Source organism: Lagenorhynchus albirostris, chromosome 3 (assembly GCF_949774975.1).
Source record: "Lagenorhynchus albirostris chromosome 3, mLagAlb1.1, whole genome shotgun sequence".
In the NCBI taxonomy this organism is placed as follows: domain Eukaryota; kingdom Metazoa; phylum Chordata; class Mammalia; order Artiodactyla; family Delphinidae; genus Lagenorhynchus; species Lagenorhynchus albirostris.
This window is the reverse complement of record NC_083097.1, coordinates 91,440,228-91,461,937: the sequence shown is the minus strand read 5'-3', so window position 1 is coordinate 91,461,937 and position 21,710 is coordinate 91,440,228. Positions and strand designations below refer to the sequence as shown.

The 21,710-nt window shown below is 43.1% G+C and overlaps 1 protein-coding gene and 1 long non-coding RNA gene across 3 annotated transcripts in view; one reads left to right on the top strand and one right to left on the bottom strand.

Annotated features, from left to right (window-relative positions):
• The first annotated feature begins 850 nt into the window (after window positions 1–850).
• Window positions 851–12,184, top strand: LOC132516988 (uncharacterized). The gene is made up of 2 exons (XR_009539549.1): window positions 851–5,212; window positions 11,315–12,184. It is a non-coding gene; the product is annotated as an uncharacterized LOC132516988 (long non-coding RNA).
• Window positions 5,990–21,710, bottom strand: part of MCC (MCC regulator of WNT signaling pathway) — a 440,601-nt gene continuing 424,880 nt past the window's right edge. For both annotated transcript variants that reach the window (XM_060143381.1, XM_060143382.1), the window contains 2 exons: window positions 12,819–12,941; window positions 5,990–11,329 (listed from right to left, as the gene is read on the bottom strand). In XM_060143381.1, coding sequence (XP_059999364.1) covers window positions 11,149–11,329; window positions 12,819–12,941 — 304 coding nt within the window. In that variant the 3' untranslated portion in view covers window positions 5,990–11,148. The remainder of the gene's footprint in view (window positions 11,330–12,818; window positions 12,942–21,710) is intronic.

The window sequence follows — 21,710 nt, the reverse complement described above, 5'->3', positions numbered from 1 at the left end:
GAGAGTGCTGAATATGCAGTACTTGACTTCTGTGTGCTGCGTTTTAAGAAGCTAGATGAGAAAAGTGTTGGGTTGGCTTCATTATGTTTTATGTCTTTGAGAGAACAGGTCTTTCGAATCCACTTTTTCAGTGTTCTTATGTTCCAGCCTTATATGTTCCAAGGTTCAGTGCACTGTGAATCTTTTATTTTTTAAAATTTCTTAGGTGCTTTTATGTGTAACTGTAGTGATTTGTAAGATGTTCAATGAATTGTTTTTGTACTTAACCATTGTAATCCAGAAGATAGGGGTATGGTTTACATGCTTTCAAAATTTTTGTTCAGAAATAGCAAATGAATGGTTTTAGGATTACAAACCGTGATGCTCTCCTGAGACATGAGCATTTGGGGAAGTGTGAGAACCTAATAGAGCTCTTTTAGCATGGGTGAAATTTGAATGAAGATGTTTGAAAATTAAGTTGCTTTTTCATGGTTATATATAAAGGTGAGTTTCCTGTGCTATAAAGGAATGGTGGTCACTGCTTGCTGCTTTGAACATGGATATCCTTATTTTTCTATTACATATCAATTAGTAAGTACAGATGATGAAGATGTATAACAAAATTTTATTGGGTTGGTATTTTGTCTTTTAAGTCTTTAGTAATTTGTATGTTAATATCAAAAAACTCCTCAAATCTAAGTGAATAGCATCCTTCCACAGGATTAAATTTTTCTATAAAACTCAATACATTGTGGTAGTCTTTAGAAAAGTTCAGGTCTGACTGCATATGTACATTTAAAAAATTAAAAACATTTCATTACGTATTCCCTCAGCTTTTTTTTTGTTTGCTTCCAACAGTTACCTTGAACAGTAAGGAGCAAAGTTAGTTAAAAAATTAGACTTTTTGCCGAGTTATTTTTCTTACTCTGATGACATCTCTTGGCTTTTTATCTTTATTTTTGTACCAGTGGACCTCCCTCTGCCCACTCAGAGATTTTGTTTTGATTGACATCTATTGTCTTTGTATTCCCTGAGGCAGTGTTTTCTTCACATATTAATCATAGTTAAAAGGTCAGATTTGTTAACATTTTTCTGATTGAAGAAAAATAAGTGTTACCTAGCAATTCTGACTTGGATATTTTCTAGCCTGGGGAAGGGGGCTCACGTGTCACTGTAACTTTAGATTAATGGTGAGCAGGACAAAGTCTTGTTCCGTCTGAAGGTATCAATACTCTGTAAGTACCTGTCTCTAGGTAAACGGGTGTTAGTAAGTAACAGTTTTGTTAAACTTTATTCCTGATCATTTGGTAAAGCCTAGAGTTCCTTACTTTGTATTCTGTCCGTAGACTTTAAGATATATTTGTATAGTTGCCAAGAATTCTAAAAATGAGATTATGATGGGCTTTCTCAGCATCTTTTTCTTCTTAGAATTGAGTTGCTCTTGAAGTTTGTACTCCTCTGTCATAAAGATGGCAGATTGCAGATGGACAGTGTAGGTTCTGTCTAATGCTTTCAAAGTAGAGTTCTGGATTGCAGTTTCAAAAAATATGATAGGTTTATTATTATAGAATAAAAGTGCCCTGAAGGAAGAAGATAGCTATAGTTGCTGGGCAAAGAAAGCATGAAGAAGAAATTTTAAAAGATAAAATCAATTATTGAGTGCTGTATGATGCACGAGGCTAGAAATGTGATCATTGCCTAGCCCAAGCAGAGTCTAATATATGTGGCTATTACCAAGCGTGTTCTGGCTCTGGGTATAATTTTTTCTAAGTATGGTTGCCAAGCAATCCAGTAAATCTAATGTAATTTTTCTCACTTTAATGATCAGTGTTTGGGAGTCTGGTCCTTCCTATGCTGATTAGAAGTACACGGCTTTCTTACAGGAACGCAACCCAGAGTATACACAGCCGTAATCAGCTGTGTGTCATAGTCCCTTCACATGGTAGCCATATATTTGTCCTGAATAGTGATGCTTTCCGTCTAGTTTCCTGTTGCAGACAGTGTTTATTACTGAATTGGTGGTCTGTAGCTAGGGAACAGAGTAAAGCTACCTCCCCTGCCTGGGAGTGGACTTGAAGTGTTGGCTTCCACCAGCTTTGTTGCTCAGACTTTAACATAAGGTACAGAGAAGTGTAAACAAAAAACTACGATAAATTATGAAAGTTTTATCTTGAGAAAACATTCATAATTGACTCTTTAATCTGGGTTCCTTATGAAATCACCAGTAAAGAGATTTCATTTGTCTTGGGTCTTCTGTTGTTAGCAGAGGGCATGGTCTAGCTATGGTAGCTTGAAAGCACAATCTAAGAGGAATTAACCTTAACAAGGTTGCATTAGCTGTGTAGTGCTGGTCAAGTGTGCTCTGGGAAAGGGACTGAATGCAGAAGTCAACTGCCTATGTTTGTAACTTTGTTTTGCGTGGACCCTCCTGTTAGTAGCCTTTAATCCTTCAGTGCAGTGGAAGAATAAGGCCCTGAACATATACTTGATGCTTTTTTGGTGTTTGGGTGTTCTTTTGGTTATTGGCCTCTGTCCGGTGAGTGCTGTTTGAAGACCTGTTGTTTCTTGATCCCTTTTCTGGGGTGACTGATCAGGAAGCGGCCATTGAGTCTGTCCCATGCCACCTGTACCCTGTCCCTACTCCCCCCCGCCCCCTCAGTGCCCACCCCGTGTCGGTTTTTCTCTTTCGGTAAAAGAATCTTTTTTTTTTCCTTGTGATGCATCCCTATGGTGTATCTGCCCCTGTGGGAATTTACAAGCAGTGATTGCATCTTAACTTTGACCGTTGGGCCATGAGCAGTTAGGAGGGCTGTGGATGCCTGTGCTATTTTATTTTAGTCTCTCATGCAGGTAGCTGTCACATTGGTTTGGGAACAAAGGAAACTTCTCTGTAGTTCTAGGGCAAAATGGGCAGTATTCTGCTGGTCTTTGAGAGGTCTCAGTTAACATTCTTCGGCTGTGGACTTTTTGACAGGATGTAACATTTTAGTGTACTTACAATGAATTGAATCTGAGTTTCTAAAACAATCTATAGCTGCAAACGATGGTGTGAGACATTTTTGGCACAAATCTTCATTGTTAGTCATTTCTTAAGCTTTAAGATATTAGCTAGATCTTTGTAAAATGATTATCTTCGCTTACTATGCTTTTGTGATATTTAGGAATAGATTGTGGATGGCAGGAAATGGAAGCAAAGGTTCTCAATTGTGAATGAAATTGAGAAAGGTAGTAACTGTTCCTCAGCAGTTTGGTTAGTTAGATGTGTTAATATTGAATACTTTTGGAACAAATGAATAGCCGTACTCTTCATGTCTTAACACATACGATATGCACTGATAGAAAAGCACAAAAGACCTATCTGCAGAGTTTCTTTGTGCATTTCACTACTGTCCTAGGGCACTGCTGTCTCTGGTGGTCATTTTAGGTTTGTGTTTGGATCTTGCACAAGTACCTTTTAATTTCAAATGCGAGAGCCCAAAGAACTGATTCTTTTACTTTTTTGCTAATTTCATTTCAAAGTTAGGACAGGAGACAGGTAACCTGACTTCCATTTTATAAATATTATAAACTGTTTTTCTTCAGTAATAAATAGGGAAGGAAAATAAAACCATGAACTATTTTGCATATACATATATTTGTGTATATATATATGCACAATATACATATTTTTCTAATTGTTTTTGAAGTTTGCTCATTAGCTTAATACTTTATAAAAAATTCATCTTTGCTAAATATTGATTCATACAACTCAGATTTTTAATTTTACCTGTTTAATGAAAATTTAAAAGTCTTATTTCAGAATAAAATGATTAATCAAATGGAATTATGGTTCATGTGTTAACTAAAGTGACCATCCAGTTTAGTTTGGATGGGAAAGGGAATAAGAATTGATTTCTTTATATTTCCTGCCTATTTCCAAAACAAGATTTGAAGTGTCTTTGATGCTGTGGAGACTAGGTAATGTTCATGGAACATACGTAGTCTTAAAACAGTTTTCTTGGGGTAGGTTTTAGTCTGAAAAAGGTGAAGATATTTATGCTGAGTCATGGACTGACAAAATCTGGTAGAAAAAAATTGATGAAATGGTTTTGCTAAACATGATATTCCACTTGAGAAAACTGAACTTTAGAGTCAATGTGATAACTAAATAGGTTTGTAAACTTTATTCAGCAATAATTTTTGTCTCATGTAAAATGATTTAACATTTAATTTTTACCTTAATTATAGCAGCATTTTATTACTTTACCTTCTAGGGCATTTTAATGTTTCGAGAAAGACTGTGTAAGTAAACCATTGGAGTGATTCTGTCCATGGTAGTAATGAAATTTTTTTTTTTTTTTTGCGGGCCTCTCACTGTTGTGGCCTCTCCCGTTGCGGAGCGCAGGCTCAGTGGCCATGGCTCACGGGCCCAGCTACTCCACGGCATGTGGGATCTTCCCGGACCGGGGCACGAACCCGTGTCCCCTGCATCGGCAGGCAGACTCTCAACCACTGCGCCACCAGGGAAGCCCAGTAATGAAGTTTTTGGTGCTTGTTTTGATTGTGAAACATTTAGGAAAAGCAGAAAAGGAACCCCCAAATCAGCCTTGTTGGTGCACCTTATAGTTCAATGAATCGATAACCTTTAGAGTGGTATTACTTATTGTGTTTTCAGGGCTTATTACATTCTGACTGAATAGTTTTCTCTTTTCCCCTCAGTGTTAATGAAAGGATAAGGATTTTACTTCTATTGATTTTTCACTTATATTGAGTGTGTCTATCATAAGTAAAGGATTTCCAGTGACTCATGTTTATGAATCAGGAGTTTAAATGTTTGCAGGATTACTGCACTTCCAAAGTTGACTAGAAATGCCAGCTGTATTCTCCACTGAGAAAATGAACAAAGTCCTGTGTCTTAACAGTTATGCTCTTTTTGAAAGCTTTTGATGTAAATAACACCATTTGAGAAATGAGAAACCTTCTATCTTAAATACGGTTTGAATGATGGAAGGTTTCCTTTGTATTTTAAAACATTTTTACAGTTGATTGATCAAATATTGGCTTTCTGTAAAAACATTATCATGTTAAATTTACTCTTTGTAGTGCAATATCAATAAATTTTGCTGCTTGGGCAGTTTTAATTACTACCTTAACCTGGCTTCTGCTACTGATACTTGTTGTAGGTTGCAAGTTGCTCATATTTTGGCTGCATCTCTCTGGACCAGTAAAAAAAAATGACAAGTATGAGATAAAGGTATGTTTATGTGATAGGAGGAAATATTAAGGGTAGAGTGTCGTCTCTGGAAAAATGAAAACTGGTATGTATTCTCCATCTCAGTTTATGGTTTGGTTGTTGATTTTTAAAGCAAGGTTATATTGTGAGTTAATTAGATACATAAAATCCAACAATTCCTCACTTTGTATTAGAGCCTGGTTTTCTAAATAGAATGCTTGCCAGTCCTTGGATCTCAGGGGTCAGAGAAATACATTCTTCCCTACTAGAGACCGCAGCTGTATGATATGATAGAAATTTTTATTTAAGATTTTAAGAAAGGAGAGTAACCAAGGTGTTATGCTCTTACTGTCAAAGGTACTTTGCTTTGATAATGAGAACTGACAACACTGTAGTAATATTCTAACATCAGACACCTTGGAGAGCTGCTCATCATCCTTCTTTAGAGGCATGGGTGACTTTCCAGCTCATTGTTATATATTCCCTCTTTCAGTAACTTTTTGTTATATTCCCTCTTTCAGTAACTTTTAAAGAGGAAAAAAGATGCAGATCCTTCAATAGATAATTAACTCTGCGTTCATACCAAATCAGAAAAGGCAGCCCAGTAGACATTGGCGATAAATGAGGTTTCTTTTGGCTGTTTGTTGGCCGTTTTGACCTAATACAGTCTGTCTTGTAGTTTCCCGCTTTGATGAGGGCTCGTGATGTAACTATGAAACCTGCGATGTTTGATATTAAATGTTAGACACACAGTATTACAGGACAGCCGTATCCTTCAGTGAATACAGTTAAAGCACATTATCGAATTAGAAATCTTTATTCAGAATATAAGATTGATTGTAAAATATTATAAATGTCTCTGTATAAATAAATGGATTTTTTTTAAACAATTCTGTATCAAATAACACAAAGCTATTTTACAGCAGCTAAAACTAAAGGCATCTGGAAACATTTAGAGCATACAAGTGAAGAAAAAATTACAAGGTATAGTACAGTGTTAAAGGGCAACCTTAAAATGAGACTTTAATACAGTAGAACAATACTGACAAATGCAAACTTAGTCACATGTGCTTTAATAACTGACAGTACATTCAAGCAGCTTAAAAGTAGCACATTTTCAAATAATAGGAAACAAAATCTCATGCAAAGTAAGTCTTGACAATGTCTAAAAACTGATCAGACATAGAAAAGTGAACATGTTTCATCATCTTTGCACTGGGTTCAAAGAGAAGCAGATTATTAGGGGCTCCCGAATGGCTGTCCTGACATGAGCACTATAAGTGAATACTATGAGTTCTACAAACAGAACATTTTCCACGTGGATCTGATTTGCAAAAAAGTGCAAAAGTGAACGGTAGAGCTGGGATAACTAAGCAGGTCATCAGTATGAGGGAATTTTGTCTCTAGCTTGCTTTGTACTGCTGAGCTGGTATTTCAGATGATTAGTGGATAAATGATTTTGTAGCAACCTTGATGATCCAGTAGCAGTTGCTATTACTGGGCCAGAAGGATTTCTTGTCTTGGTCCTATGCAAAATCTCACTCAGATGCAATGTGACAACTTATCCAATGTAACCCTTCACCAAAAATAGTTGTCGGTATGCGAAACTATTTTTCTCTACACAAGAATTAGCAAAAAATGAGAATACGTGAACAGCTGCTATTCAACTTGTATTCTTTTCCACGTCCTTAATGTTTTAACAGCCACTGAGTGCTCAGTGATGCTGTGGTGGCTACAGCCAGCATTATATTAATTGATAATTCTGGCGCCAATTCTGAAAAATTAGTGTTTGGCAGCCTAAGGCATCCCCATTCATCTCCTAGTGAATAAGTATAGTTAGTTAGAAAGTTAACTTCAAGTGTGTGAAATAGGAACTTCAGAAGGTGACAGGTTCAGCCCGGCCTATGTGAACACAGGATTTCAGTTAACTATTATAGGATTTTGATAGACTTCAATAAGAATTGTGTACAGCAAAGGCATAATTTGTGTTTTGTAACAAGTGATGCCTCTGCAAAGTAGTGCCCAGCAAGTCTCCGTGAAAGGTGGTAACAGTATCATTTCCTGTCAACCAGGCCATTCCATTGGAGAAATAAAAAAATAATTGCTACATGAGTTTTTCAGAATTTTTTACAGTGTTGTTTTACCAAGCTGTCACGTGGTGCAGAAAAACAAAAATGTTACTTATGCTTCCTCCCCACCCACAAAATCCTTGGCAACCCTATAGGATGCACCCTAATTAAAATTCAATTCAGAAATTTCAATCATCATAATTCTCTCCCCCTTTGGGCTCTAAAAACTGTCTAATTAAAAGCTGTTTGCTGCATCTACAAATAGGTGCAGCTGTAAACTTAGGGAACATGACCTTTGTTCACTTTATAGAGAGTTTAGTTTCATGGATGAGCCATAATCCCAGCTATGCATTTGCAAATAGTTTATGGAAAAGGCTTAGGGCTTTCAGAAGTCATAATAATAAAAGTTTGGGTGTCTTCTGTAGTCTTTCTCATTACTTCACTTAAAACACAAGCATGATACCCCAAACTCTTGAGAGCTTTAAGATATTTGATAGAATTAAAAAATAATTGCAGGATAATTTCTGTGGGCCATAGGAGACAATTTATGCCATCTACATAGGCAATCCAGCCCAGATCGGGTAATTATGAGGCATTTTTTTCACTTGAAATAATGTAATCTATATGCAGCTGGGAACTAGGAGACTTTCCTGTGATTTCAGGTTTTCCTTAGAATAGTAAAATCTTTACTATCCTCATCCTAAAAAGAAAGCCTCATCAGCTCTAACTTGGACTGCCTCCCTGGAGAAGGGGAATGTCCCTGTAAAGTCTTGCTGTAGGCTCAGAGGAAGACTTAGTAAGGTATGCATTATCTCACAGGAGGATTAAGCAATTATGTTTAACTGCCACTTAATTTTTTATTATTCTACCATTCCAGTTTCAGGCAGCATGGATATTAACTTCAGAAACCTGACATGCTAGCAGATGAGAGTGAATATGCAACAGTTAATTATCTGCATTGGCAATGATAAAACATCTAGTGTACCTCTGAGGTAGGGAGGACATGATAAATCCCAACTGTCTGATCACATAAGATACATAAGCATCAGTAGCTTTTGGTGTAAATCTCAAAAGGGAATCTTACCGCCTACAATTCCATGGCAGTTTTGGTAGCTGATGCACATGGGGTTCGGCAGAACATCAGATCCGGTTGGTAGGTGCACGTGTTGATGGCACTCCAGCAACAGACAGAAGTCTCTTTTACTTGAGATTTTTGCCTCAGTGTAGTAGTGGGAAATTATACTCCAAGGGAACTTTCAAATGGGTCCTTTCTTCTCATGCCTATTTCTCTAAGAGCCAGAGACAACTCTGAACAGCGAAGGTGACTGCCTAAAAGGGTTAACCACTGAGGATTAAAACAAACATATGAAAGTCGGAACATTTTTAACCTTGTACAAGTTATAATTAGGATCACTGTTTACCTCTGATGGAGATGTTAATATAAACCAGCTCCTATTTAGAAAGAAAAATTCAGGTTATAAAAAAAGAAAATGATCCAGGCACCTGTAATCATTTATTTAATCAATGCGGTTTTAGTAAGCCCTGCAATTAACATAATAACCAAGTGCCCGTAGGTTCACCTTCAACAAGGACTGTGTCTTAGGGGAGTATGTGAAAAATATAAGGAAAGGTAATCAACTATTTAATAGCTTTTATTCTACACATTTATAAAAGTAACAGTTTTGCCAGGGAAATAGTTTTCACCCAACCACCATATATCTGAAAGTATTATGCTGAAGTATAAACTCAAAATGAGGCCAAGTAGGCTCAGTAATACTGGGGCTCATAATGTAGGAGCTGAGACTTCCCAGGTCTGGAGGAGTTCCATGACCCTAGAAGAGCAGGTTCTGTTTTCACTTGGAGCAACAAGAATGGTAGACAGAGGTCCTGCATCAGCTACACTTTTTAGTGTTGGTGAAAATGAAGACCATCCCTCTGTTTTGATACCTGTTCAATCACACAAGAGAAAGCCATGAATGGTTCCCCGCTTTGCACAGTCCGGTTTGCTTAGGGAGGACGTTTTCCCTGGGCATGTTGGAAAAACGGGGAAAACCATGATTTCATCTGTTACACCTTTTTTTGCAGACACTTTTCAGCCAAATCATTTTCCTTGTAACAAAATGAAACTATCCGAAGAGTAAAAATTGACTTAATGTCACAAGAACCAAGTTTACCTGATTCTACAGAAACAAATTTACCTGAATTTTATAGAAACACAAGCCAGTGGGTACTTCACAGCATCCAAAAGCTGGGTCTTTCACACTGGTACCAGTTGATTTTTTTTTTTTTTTTTGAATATGGGGCAGCCTCACTGCTGGCCTGAGAAAGAAGGGTAGTTGCTTTGGGATAGAACTGCTCTGCTTTCCAAGATGGTGGCTAGAGTATCCTGCCCCATTGTGCAGAAGGCTGAGGAACTTGTGTCATGCCCTCTGAAAGCAGCTCATGGACACGGGGAAGTGAATGCAGTGACCTGGTCATAAGCAAAACAGTGAACTGTGGCATTGGGCATATTTCTCATAGGTGACTTCAGGTGGGTCTTCAGGAGCTACAGAATAAATGGCAAGTGGTCCTTTAAGATGTATCAGTCAGCGTACGGCAGCGACAGAAGAACTGAAAAAAGTGAAAGGTGCAACAGGGAAGGTTATAGTAGAAAAGGGATGAAGAATTGATTTTAAAATGGAAGACCTTCCTGAAAGAATTCAGGTACATTGTTCCTGCCCAGTCCTGTCAGCATTTTGCTTGACATTTCCCGTTGAAACACCATATGCTACCCATCACCGTGTCTCTGGGGGATAAAAAGAGGCCTCAACAGCCCTTCCCTCACCCCCTGCCCTTTGTAAGAGGAGTGTAGCCTGCAAAACATTATCTACTCAGCATCCTGCCTCTTGCCCTTAGAGCAATAGAGGCAGGTCCAGACCTAACTACATGTTCATGTGGATGAGCTTTGATTCGTGCAGAACAGCAATTATGTAGTGCCCTGGGGTGGTGGAAAGTACTAATGCGTCTCTGCTCCTGACAAAAGTTTAGTTCCCTTACTCGTATCAGCGGGATTCTCTCAGCTCCAAGCCTTGGCTGTTAATAAGGCTCCACCAGGACGGGGAAACCTCAGTCTAAAGACAGCTGCCTGCCCAGGCCTGCTTTCACGGTGAGAGGTGAAGGAAGTTCTCATTCTCCCACACAGAGTTGTTCAGACCCAACTGCTCTACCTGTAGCTTCAACATATCTGGGACTGTAAGGAACACCTGTGTGCCATTCGCCTGTGCTTGACATCCCAGAACACCTCTGAGTGACAGCCTGTGTCTTAAATGTTGATACCTGGGACTTGAAAACCAAAGCCTGGTTGCAATAAACAAAGCAGCAGTTCTTCTAGATGCTGAGCACGGTCTCCGCACCACCCCCCTGCCCCCCCTCCCCCCGGGGCAGTTTTCCTCTGAAGGAGAAGGAAAGAGGAGAAATTAGGGATGTCAGAGATAAGGCTGCTGTCTACCAAAAAGAGAAAAAAAGAATGGAAAATCTTGAAGAGGTGATGCCTGGATTATACCACCAATGCACAAGTTCCAGAACAGAAAGGTGGGAGAGTGATAGAGCCAGTGCTGAAAGCAGAAGCAAGACCTGCGGAGCCGGCACACACACGGCAGGGGTTCCCACGCCGTCCACAGCCCAGGAGGGGAGGGGCAGGATCCTCTGGATACAGTCTACACCACGTCCCAGGGCCACTCGCCCCAGGGCTGAGTCCAGGGCACTCCATTGTCCAAGTGCTGACCTACCTGCCAACCTTCCCTTTTCTCCTTCTCCCAACAGGTTACTCTGTCCTCTGGGGCCCCTCTCTCCTCAGCGACCTGCTAGACTTTAGCCTCCACGGACAGAACCGTGGAGCCCGAGTGCCGATTAAAGCGAAGTTTCATTGGTGTGAGGCCTTGAGTTCTCCTCCTCCAGCAGAGCTATTCTTTGCTTTAGCATCCTCACTTGGGTCTCATGTCTCTCCACCATGGCCATCATCTGAGACTCCAGCTTCTTCAGTTTGTTTTGATGCTTCTTCTTTGCTTTCTCATAGGCAGCCACCAGGTTGCTATGTGGGAACAGAAGGAAATGAGAATGAAGATTTATCCTAAGTAGCACTGAGATGCACACTGTCCTGCCCACTGGGTAACCTGGTCCAGTAAGTACCACTCCAGACAGAGGACACTCAGCCTCTTCAGTAAGAATTTGAAATCAAGTGGTATTTCAACGCTCACGGCCACTCGTGTATTGACTTAACCACGATTCATTCAGCCTGACTGCTAGAGGCTTGTCACTAACGTATCGGGAGGGATTTAAACCAACAATCCAAACTGGCCACATCCAAAACAGATAAGCAGAAAAGGTAGCTGAATTCCAGAAATCTGTCATGGAAATACCAATAGTGGATCTACTTGCTGTTCCATGGCTGCTTGCAGCATGGTCAAGTGGCAGTTGCAGGAGGGAGTTCCTCACACACTGCAGACTAAGTCACCTCACCTAGGATGAGGACAGAGAGGCACCAGCCGTTTCCCTTTATGCTTTGGGCTGACGGGATTCAGAGCACACAGGCCATAAGCTACTAATGCTGCCAGCCAAACACAGGACACAGGCCTCTGGGGGAAGAGGGCAGGGGCTGAGCCCAGAGCTAGGTAAGTCCCCATACTCTCTCTGGTCCAAAACAGCACCCCAGATCCCTTCCATATACTGTTAGGTTCTCAAAGTGTAGTCTGAGAACCGACCCCCAGTATTCCCAAAGCCCTCTCGAGGGAAATCTGTGAGGTCCTTTATTTTCTAACTACAGATGTACACGAAGCTGGGTTTCCTCAGTATGTTTCAAAACCACATATTGCCTGGAGAAGCGGATGTGAGAATCTAGCTGTCCTGAATTAAACCAAATATTAAAGATATTTGTAAAATTGTAGAAGCAGTGCCACTCTTTTAATTATTTTTTGGAAAATAGTAATTTTTTAAATAAATGCCATTTGTATTCTATGTAGTGAGTTGTGGGGTTTTTTGTACATGAATAAAAATTTAAAATTTGTTTTAGTTTCTCAAATGAAATTTATCAAGACAGATAATTTTTATAAGAACAAAACTCTTTGAGGTCCTTACTTTTTTACAGGGGTCACGAGCCCACAACGTTTGCGGCTGCTGTCTTAGAGCAATGCTCCCTAAAGTGTTCCACCCGATTTTTGAATGCTGCTCAAAAAAAAAGTTGTGTAGCCAGTTTTGCTTTGAAAACATTGGCTTAAACATAGGCTGATTTTTTTTTTTTTTTTAAACTGAATGACTTCTCAGAACCTTTCCTATATGAAGTGTTAGGAAGGGACCACAGTCTGCTGCGTCTCCCAGACACATCTGACCCAGGGACTTGTCCTTACGGAGCATTTCTTAGGTTTCTGTGGAACACTGGGAAGTCATACCCTAGGGAAGGTCAGGCTCTAAGGGAGACAGCTGAGGATTCACTGTTCTCTACAGCTGATTTCCAGCAATTATGGAAACGTTCTCCCTGGTGTATGAGTCCAAGCACTGCTGTGGATTACAAACGGAGACTTTACCTGTTGGCTCGCTTCAGGTCATTCACGAACTCCGCCGATTGCTGGTGTCGGATTTCGCTGCTCTTGGTGAGTCTTTCCAAGGCACTCACCAGCTCCTGAACTCTGGCCTTTAACTTCTTTTCTCTGTATCAAGGAGAGATGCAGCATGTTGTGAGTAACGTGAGAGAACGGAGATGGCTGCTGCCCTGGCAGAGAGGAGGAAGGCTTAGCCTGCCAAGTCCAAAGGCAGGAGTACAGACCAAAGGGAGACACCAGAGAGCACAAGAGCGCCCCTCTGCAGAGCCCGAACACCTCACCACCGCAGTCTCGAAGGCCCGCTGGAGTCTGCTTTTAATGATAAGGGCCCTTTAGAGATCTAAGTGCGTGTTGCAGAGGAATAGGACAGGAAGTTGTTTCTCGTCTTCCAGACGGAGAAGTTCCTTCCTGCTGTGGGCAGACCAGATACTCAGCAAGCAGAGTGCAGCCTGACCACAAACCCCTGTCCTGGTCTCTGTGCTCTTTTCCAAGTGTGCTAAGCATCTCCTGAACCATGCGGGGATTCAAGAGTATAAACCTGGCCTGGGTGCCTACCTGGGATGAGTCCCTTCTCAATGAAATCAACACAGTCCTACCAGGCAAAATAAAAAAAGGTGTGGTCGTGGTAGAGGGAGAATTGGTATTCTCATTTTGAAAGTCCTTGATCACATTTCAAGTATGGAAGTTATATTCGCGCTCATTCGACTCCCCCAGTCCCTGGCTTCAAGTTCCATTGGGTCTTTACTACTGCAGGAACCCAAGACAAGTGACTTAGGAGGTTTTTGGTGTCCAAGTCAGCTTACTGCCTTCCTCTAATTCCCCTGAGAGCACAGACCTGGGCAGGGAGGCGTCACCGACCGCCCTCCTCCCTCCCGAGGTCCCCATCACAGGCACGGTGCCACTGTGTTCTGTCACACGTGGCACGCTCGGCACAGTCGGTCGTAATCTGCTCAGCAGACTCCCCCACCGGCATGCAGGCTCTAGGGCGGCAAGGACCTTATTTGGTTTCTTCCCTGACGTATCCTGAGTGCCGAGCGCCGTGCGAGGGGATAGTTTCACGGTGACAACAGTTGTTAAAACAGGTCACTGAAGGTATGGGATACCGTGGAGCGTACCGACTAACCAGGATTTATGGAAGAAACTCCTCTAAAAACAACTCATGAGTGTATGAGGAATGTAAATTAGCATGATGGTTCTGGAAGGCATTTGCCAGCATCTAGCAAAATACAAAATGAACCCATCCCTTGACTAAGAAACTATAGGAATTTTCCTTACAGAAACAGTATGAGTGTAGGTTCCTATACATGAGATGACAGTTGGATTCACTTAAGCTCTGGTTATAAGCTTAAGAATGGGAAACAACCAGGGGGCTGGTTAAGTCGCTCAGGGTCTCCTAGTGGTTCTCTTGAAATGCTCTTCCCTGTTAATAAAGCAGACTGACGTGCACTGGCACGGAAGAGCAGCTGATACACTGTCAAGCGAAAAGGGTGAGTTCCGTTGAATGTCATGTTTGCAGAAACAACCAAAAATGTGTGAATAGCTGATACACTGTAGTGACTGACTAGAAGGCTAAACACTCAACAGTGCTGAACTCCGGGAAGGGAGATGACGGGACGCTTTCACTTTCTACCTGACTCATTTCGAGTTGCTTGAAGTGTTTATAATTTTGGATGCTTTTGTAAAGTGTGTGTGGAGTCTCAGTTGTGCTTCCTGTAGGATGGGCCTGGGGGGTGACCTTGAAGGGGAGGACTCACAGGTGCTCAGTGGTTCAGCCCTGGTTCTCCCCTCCTGGCTTTTCAAGTATCTAATCTTTAACATTTCTGCCTCCAGCTACTGTAAGCGCAGTTCCAGCTTCCCAAATTCATTAATGAAGAAAGGAATTGCAACACAAAACTCCAGGCCTGCTTCTGTGAGTGAGGATAAGTGTGCGTAGCGCCCAGTGACTTCCTCCCACCAGCCCTAAGGGAGCTGGAGGCCCCCCCTCCCCCGCAGAGCCTTCCAGCTAGTGCCTCCAGGTTGCTGAGGTTTCTCCTGGGCCCTAGTGGCCACCAGGAAATCTCAGATCTGGCTGCATTTCCCACTGGAATCCCAGAGTGGCACCATTTCCCACCATAAGTGAGAATGGGCTTCGAGAGGGCGGCTCCTCCCTCCTTCCCCAGCCCATCCCCTCAGCCTTGCAGGCAGCCCTCCGTCAGCTGAGGAAAAGTTAGGAGAGCATGAAAGATTTCTCCCCTCTTCCCTCTGGCTACAAAGAATAGGGAAGGGTTATTTGTTTTACGTTTTGTTACTGTTTCAAATTCTTTTATCTTTATTCTGAAGTCGATTAATAGTGCAAAAGGGAAGAAGAAAATTACGAAGAGAATTTAAAATCTAACCATGAATTCAAATTCACAACATAAAACTGCCTGGAGTGATACGGCTTCTTCCCCACCCCCTAATTACATCCACATCCCTGCCCCAACCCCAAAGGGCGAGTGTGGAAATCCCAGCTCCCGCAAAACGAAGGGCCCAGGCCCCTGGGGACTGGAGGGAACCTTCCAGAACTGGCAGGCTCCAATGGAGGATGGAACCCAGGAAGGCAAGAGAGGCCCTCAGAGACCCTGCCCAACCCTGGCTGGGGGTGAAGGGAGATGGGGACAGGGCTGGGAGTGGGGAGCCATCTCTGGGAGCTGAGAACTGTCCCCAGAACCCCTTAGGCCTCCGGAAGGGAGGGAGATGGGAGTGAACTGCTGTCCAAACACCAGGGTAGAAAACCAGGATGCTGATTTATTTAAAGCTATAAAGACAGGCTAAACCTCAAACTTAAACCTAAAATGTGAGTTACTTTATACCTGTTTTTGTTTGAGCCAGGCAGACGCCTGCAGTACGAGTCATGCCTCTGGCGTCGCTTGTCTGGACAAACGCTAAACCCCTGCGCGGTAGCAACTCTAGGGCCGCTTCCCACACGCAGCCTAGAGGCGTCAGGAGGCCATTTGGGCACTTGAAACTCAGCCAGTCTGATCTGAGATGTGCTGTAAGTGTACAATACACACTGGAATTTGAAGACTTAATATGAAAAAAAGAAGGTAAAATAACTGAAAAAACATTGATTATATGTTGAAATGATAATATTTTAGATACACTAGGCTAAATATGTTAATTTCCCTGTTCGTTACAGTTTTTAACGTAGCTACTAGAAAATGTAGTTACACACATCATGGCTTGCCTTTGTGGCTCATGTGATGTTACTCGCGGACAGTGCTGCTCTAGAGCATGTGTTTATAGTAACAGTACCAGGGGTATCCCTGGATTCTGATTCAGTAGGTTTGGGTTGAGACCCAGGAAGTGCAGTTTCAAGAAGTGCTCCAGGGCTTCCCTGGTGATGCAGTGGTTAAGAATCTGCCTGTTAATTCAGGGGACACGGGTTTGAGCCCTGGTCCGGGAAGATCCCACATGCCGCAGAGCAACTAAGCCCGTGAGACACAACTACTGAGCCCGTGTGCTGCAACTACTGAAGCCCATGCGCCTAGAGCCCATGCTCTGCAACAAGAGAAGCCACCGCAATGAGAAGCCCGCACACCGCAACAAAGACCCAACACAGCCATAAATAAATAAATAAATAAATTTAAAAAGAAGTGCTCCAGGTGACCAAAACAGCACGGTATTGGCATAAAAAGAGACACATGATCAATACAACAGAATAGACAGCCCAATTAATTTATGATAAAGGAGCCAAGTGTGTGTGTGTGTGTGCGCGTGTGTGTGTGTGCGCGCGTGTGTGTGTGTGTGTGTATAATGGGGAAAGGACAGTCTCTTCAATATATGGTCTCGGGAGAACTGGACAGCTACATGCAAGGGAATGAAACCGGATCACTGTCTTACACCATACACAAAAATTAACTCAAAATGGATTAAAGACCTGGTAAGGCCTGAAGCCATCAAACTCCTTCCTAGAGAAAACACAGGCAGTAAGCTCCTTGACATCAATCTTGGTGATGATTTTTTGAATCTGACACCAAAAGCAAATATAAATAAATGGGACTACATCGAACTAAAATTCTGCACATCAAAGGAAACCACAAAATGAAAGGGCAACCTACTGAATGGGAGAAAATGTTTACAAATCATGTATCTAATAAATAAAGAATCCATACAACCCAATAGGAAAAAAACAACCTGATTAAAAAATGAGCAGAAGCCAGGGTTTGAATGAAAGAGAAAATTAAAAAAAGAAAAATGAGCAGAAGAGAGAAGATCTAAATAGACATTTTTCCAAAGAAGACAAACAGATGGCTAACAGGCATATGAAAAGATGCTCGACATCACTAATCATCAGGGGAATGCAAATCAAAACGACAATGAGATATTGCCTCATACCTGTCAGAATGGTTATTATAAAAAAGACAAGAAATAACAAATGTTCGTGAGGATGCAGAGAAAAGGGAACCCTGTGTACTGTTGGTGGGAATGTAAACTGGTGTAGCCACTATGCAAAACAGAATGGGAGTTCCCCCCAAAATTAAAAATAAAACCCACATATCCAGCAATTCCACTTCTGGGCATTTATCCAAAGAAAATGAAATCCCCACCCTGAAAAGATATCTGCACCCCCATGTTCACTGCAGCACTATTTACAATAGCCAAGATATGAAAACAACCTAAGTGCCCATCGGTGGATAAATGGATAAAGATGTGGGATACATACACAATGGAATATTATTCGGCCATAAAAAAGAGTGAAATTTTGCCGTTTGCAACAACATGGATGGACCTTGAGGGCATTATGCTAAGTGAAATAAGACAAAGACAAATACTGTATGAGCTCACTTGTATATGGAATCTAAAAAAACAAAAAGCAAGCTCATAGATACACAGAACAGACTGATGGCTGCCAGAGGTGGGGCTGGGGGCGGACGAAATGGGTGAAGGGGGTTACAGGTACAACCTTCCAGTTATAAAATAAGTCCCGAGGATGTAATGTACAGCATGGTGACTAAACGTTACTGGACTGTGTATTTGAAAGGTGCTGAGAGAGGAGATCTTAAAAGTTATTACAAGTAAGAAATTTTTTTGGTAACTATGGTGACAAATGTTAACTAGACTTATTATGGTGATCATTTTGCAATATATACAAATATTGAATCATCACGTTGTACACCAGAAACTAATATAATGTTATATGTCTATTATGCCTCAATAAAAAAGAATGCCTCAGGTGATATTATTGTGCAAATTTGGGAAACTCTGGTAAGGCAGCAGTGCTATTTACCTGGGTCTACAAATGAGCTTCCTGTGGTCTTGAACTCTCTGAATTTTTATGCAAAATTACACGCACGGTTCTACTTTTCTGAAGACCACAGCTTTCCTCTGATTTTCAAAGGAGGACCTGAAACACACTGAGAGCCATAAACCTGCTAATCCAAGTCACTCTGGAACCTCAACCATTCATTTCCTGTTCCTTCTAGTTTCTGATTCAAATTTGCTTGGCTTTCAGTTCAGAAAGAATTTCTATGGTTTGTCTAGGTAATAAGGCTAAAAGGAACACTTTCATAGGCTCCGCGCAGATGAGAAAGTACAAATTAAACACTACATGTTCCACTTGCCCCTCCATGGTAATGTGTTCACACAGTGTTTTCCAGAACGACCAGAACTGTGTAATCCCTTCCTTGTGTCTTCATACTCAGTAATACAGACCCTCAGGAATATGCACCTACAGCAGCAAGAAGACAATCCTGGCTCCTACTCTCACCACGAAGACCCACAGCCCCCAGCACACACGTGGGTTTCACTTACAGGTTCCGCCCCATCCCCAGGTTCATCTTTGGTTACAAAAGGTCCTCCAAATCTTACTTTAGCCACGCAGCCGGAAGTGCTTTTTATTTTTAACTGAAGCGTAATTGTCAGCAGTGGCATACACACAGGGGAGGTGAGAGGCAGACTCACAGTGGGAGTTTGCTGGTGACGAGAAAATCCAGGCGGGCAGCCTGGGCAGGGGACGGCCTCGCGGGCCTCTGCAGTGAGGCTGTCAGTGTGCCCGGGGGGTCTGGAAGCAGAGTTCTCGGGGCCATCAGGGAGGAGGCTGCATTCTCCCGCAAAGAAAAAGGCCAGCTGCAGTGCTTTAATCACTAAGTCCAGATGAGGAGGCTGGGGAGGCAGGGCAAGAGCCCGGGCCCGATGAGGTGGGCAGTGGCTGCACCGGCCAGGAAACCTTCCAGAGGAGCTGTAATCACACCAAACCGCAGGGAGTCGCAGCCACAGGACCTAGAATTTCTTTTCTTTTCTTTTTTGCGGTACGCAGGCCTCTCACTGCTGCGGCCTCTCCTGTTGCGGAGCACAGGCTCCGGATGCGCAGGCTCAGCGGCCATGGCTCATGGGCCCAATCGCTCCGTGGCATGTGGGATCTTCCCGGACCGGGGCACAAACCTGCGTCCCCTGCATCGGCAGGCGGACTCTCAACCACCGCGCCGCCAGGGAAGCCCTAGAATTTCTTTGTAATTGCTCATTATGTGGAATTAGACAACGAGAGAATGGTCCGCCTATGTGGTTCCTCTTCCTCACCTTCCATTACCAGGCTTCTGTCTCCACTGAAACTGCTCACGAGGCCACCGATGATCTGGGCATTGACACAATCAAGGGTCCCTCTCTGGCCTGATCTTCTGTCGGCACCTTCTCTTCCCCGAGCGCCTGGATTTCATCCCACTTCCCCAGCTGTCCGTGCGGTCTTCTGCCCTGGTTCCTCATCCTCTCCTCCACCTCTACGTGCTGGGAGTATTTAGGACTTGGGCCTGGACCCTATTTTGTACCCCACCCTTTCTTGACTTGATTCTCTCCATTTGCATTTATTTCCCTAGAAACTACCTACATGCTAAAAACTTCTAAATCTTCAGGCCTTTCCGCAGAGCTCTGGAATTGTCCTTTGTGACATCTCTACCTAACAGGCGTCTTCAGTTCAGCGTGTCCAAAGCAGACCTTCTGAGACGGCCTCCCCGACCCACGCTTCCTCGCTTGTCAGAGGCCGGCAAGGCCATTCACCCAGTTGCCGACACCCGTCTTCAGTCAGCCTTGACCCTCCCTTTTCCTCGTCCTCCACGTCCGCTCAGCAGCAAACCCCACCTACCAAATGGGTGCAATTCCTGCCACCACCCAGGCCCAAGCTGCCATCATTTCTCTCCTGGACAACCACAGGAGCCTCCTAATTGGTGTTTCTGCTTCACCTCTGTACCCCAGAGTCTAGCTTTCACAGAGCGGCCAGAGGAAGTTTTTAATATGACAACTCAGATCGTATTATTGCCCTGCACTTGGAATACAGTCCGTGGCTTTACTCTGACTAAAGGCCCTGCCTGACCCAGTCTTTGGTATCGCCCTCCCCCTCGCACCCTGGAATCCTATCCATTCTTCGCACACACCAAGCTTTTTCCCAGGACAGAACCCCGTGCAGTCAGTCCCCTCTGCTTGGGATGAACTTCCTCCCCACGGTTACTTTTCCTCCTTCGCATCTCAGCTTAAATGTCACCTCCTCAGAACAGCCTACCCTGATCAACCATCTAAACAAATGTCCCAGGGTAATGACATCCCAGCACCTTGTCACTTCCCCATTATTCATTGCAACCTATATTTACTTTTTTTGGGGGAAAAAAAAATCTCCGCAGAGACTATGACTCTATTTCTTTCCTTCATGGTAGCCATTACAGTCTATAACTACTTCTCTTTTAGAAAAACCGGCCAGCAGTAACAGCTCTAAGTCCTTTACAAGGATGAAGTTATTTCTCACCACAAGCCTTGGAGGTCAGTACTCTATTATTATTCTAGTCTTCTAGATGAGGCACTTGAGGCGCAGTGAAGAGACTCGCCAGGTTCGCCTGCGGAGCTGGGATGCACCCAGGGGTCTGTCTGCGAGCCTGCTCTTCAGCATCTTGCTGAAGTATGCTGCTTCATAACGAGCAGACAGTGGGGCAGGAGACAGAGCAGACAGCTCTCTGGTGAAGAGCCCAGGCCTGTGGAACTAAGGAGGGGGTGTCCCAGTTAATGATGTTCCGCAGGTGTTGTGTTGGGGCGAGTTTGCCAGGAGTAGCCACAAGATGACGGCCCAGACCTCCCTACGACCATGTTTCTTGCACATCTGCACGCTGCTGCCTTGCCCATGCTACAGGGTGCTTGGATGTTCTCCATCACTCTGCCTTTATGCGATCCAGGGCAAGGCCTTTTCTCTGAGCTTTTGGAACGTGGGGGGAATGATAGGAATAAAAAGAAATCTCAGTTATCCAAGCAACGCCTACCTCAACCCCCAGGATGAGCACTGGTCTTTCCCTGTGCCCTCTGAGGCCGGCTCTGGAGCTCAGTCATTTGTTGACATGCTAATGAACTCACAGGTGCACTTTGTATTCCATTAACGTCCTGCAGACCCCTGTGCATTTACGGAATTCTGAGCACAACTTCCACTGCCTGACTGCTCTTATAAATCAGCCACATAGGAAGAATCAGCGAGTGCAAGTTTAATAAAACAGCACCCTTAAAAATAATGGTCCTACTAATAAAATGGTGAAGATTCTGCTGCTTGTTTGCTCAGTGGGGTCTCCCTCTTTAAAGGACTCCAACCAGTTCCTTCTTCATTTCAATCCACTATGTGTACGGCTCAAAAACAGTATTAATCCATAGCTGCTGAAATAGGGGTCGATCAGTGCCATCTTCCTTCCTTTCATGGCCAGTTGTTCTTTCCTACAAATCTGGAAGATTTCTAGAGCTGGGCAGATGTTTTTGGAACTTGGACATGAACCTGAACTCAAGGAGGCTTGCTGTGGTTTGTTCTAAGGCCCTCTGACAACCATGGGCTCTGTGGGCACCGATGGACGACAAGTGGTCTGTACCATCAGGGGCGCAGAGAAGAGGTGACACAGGAAG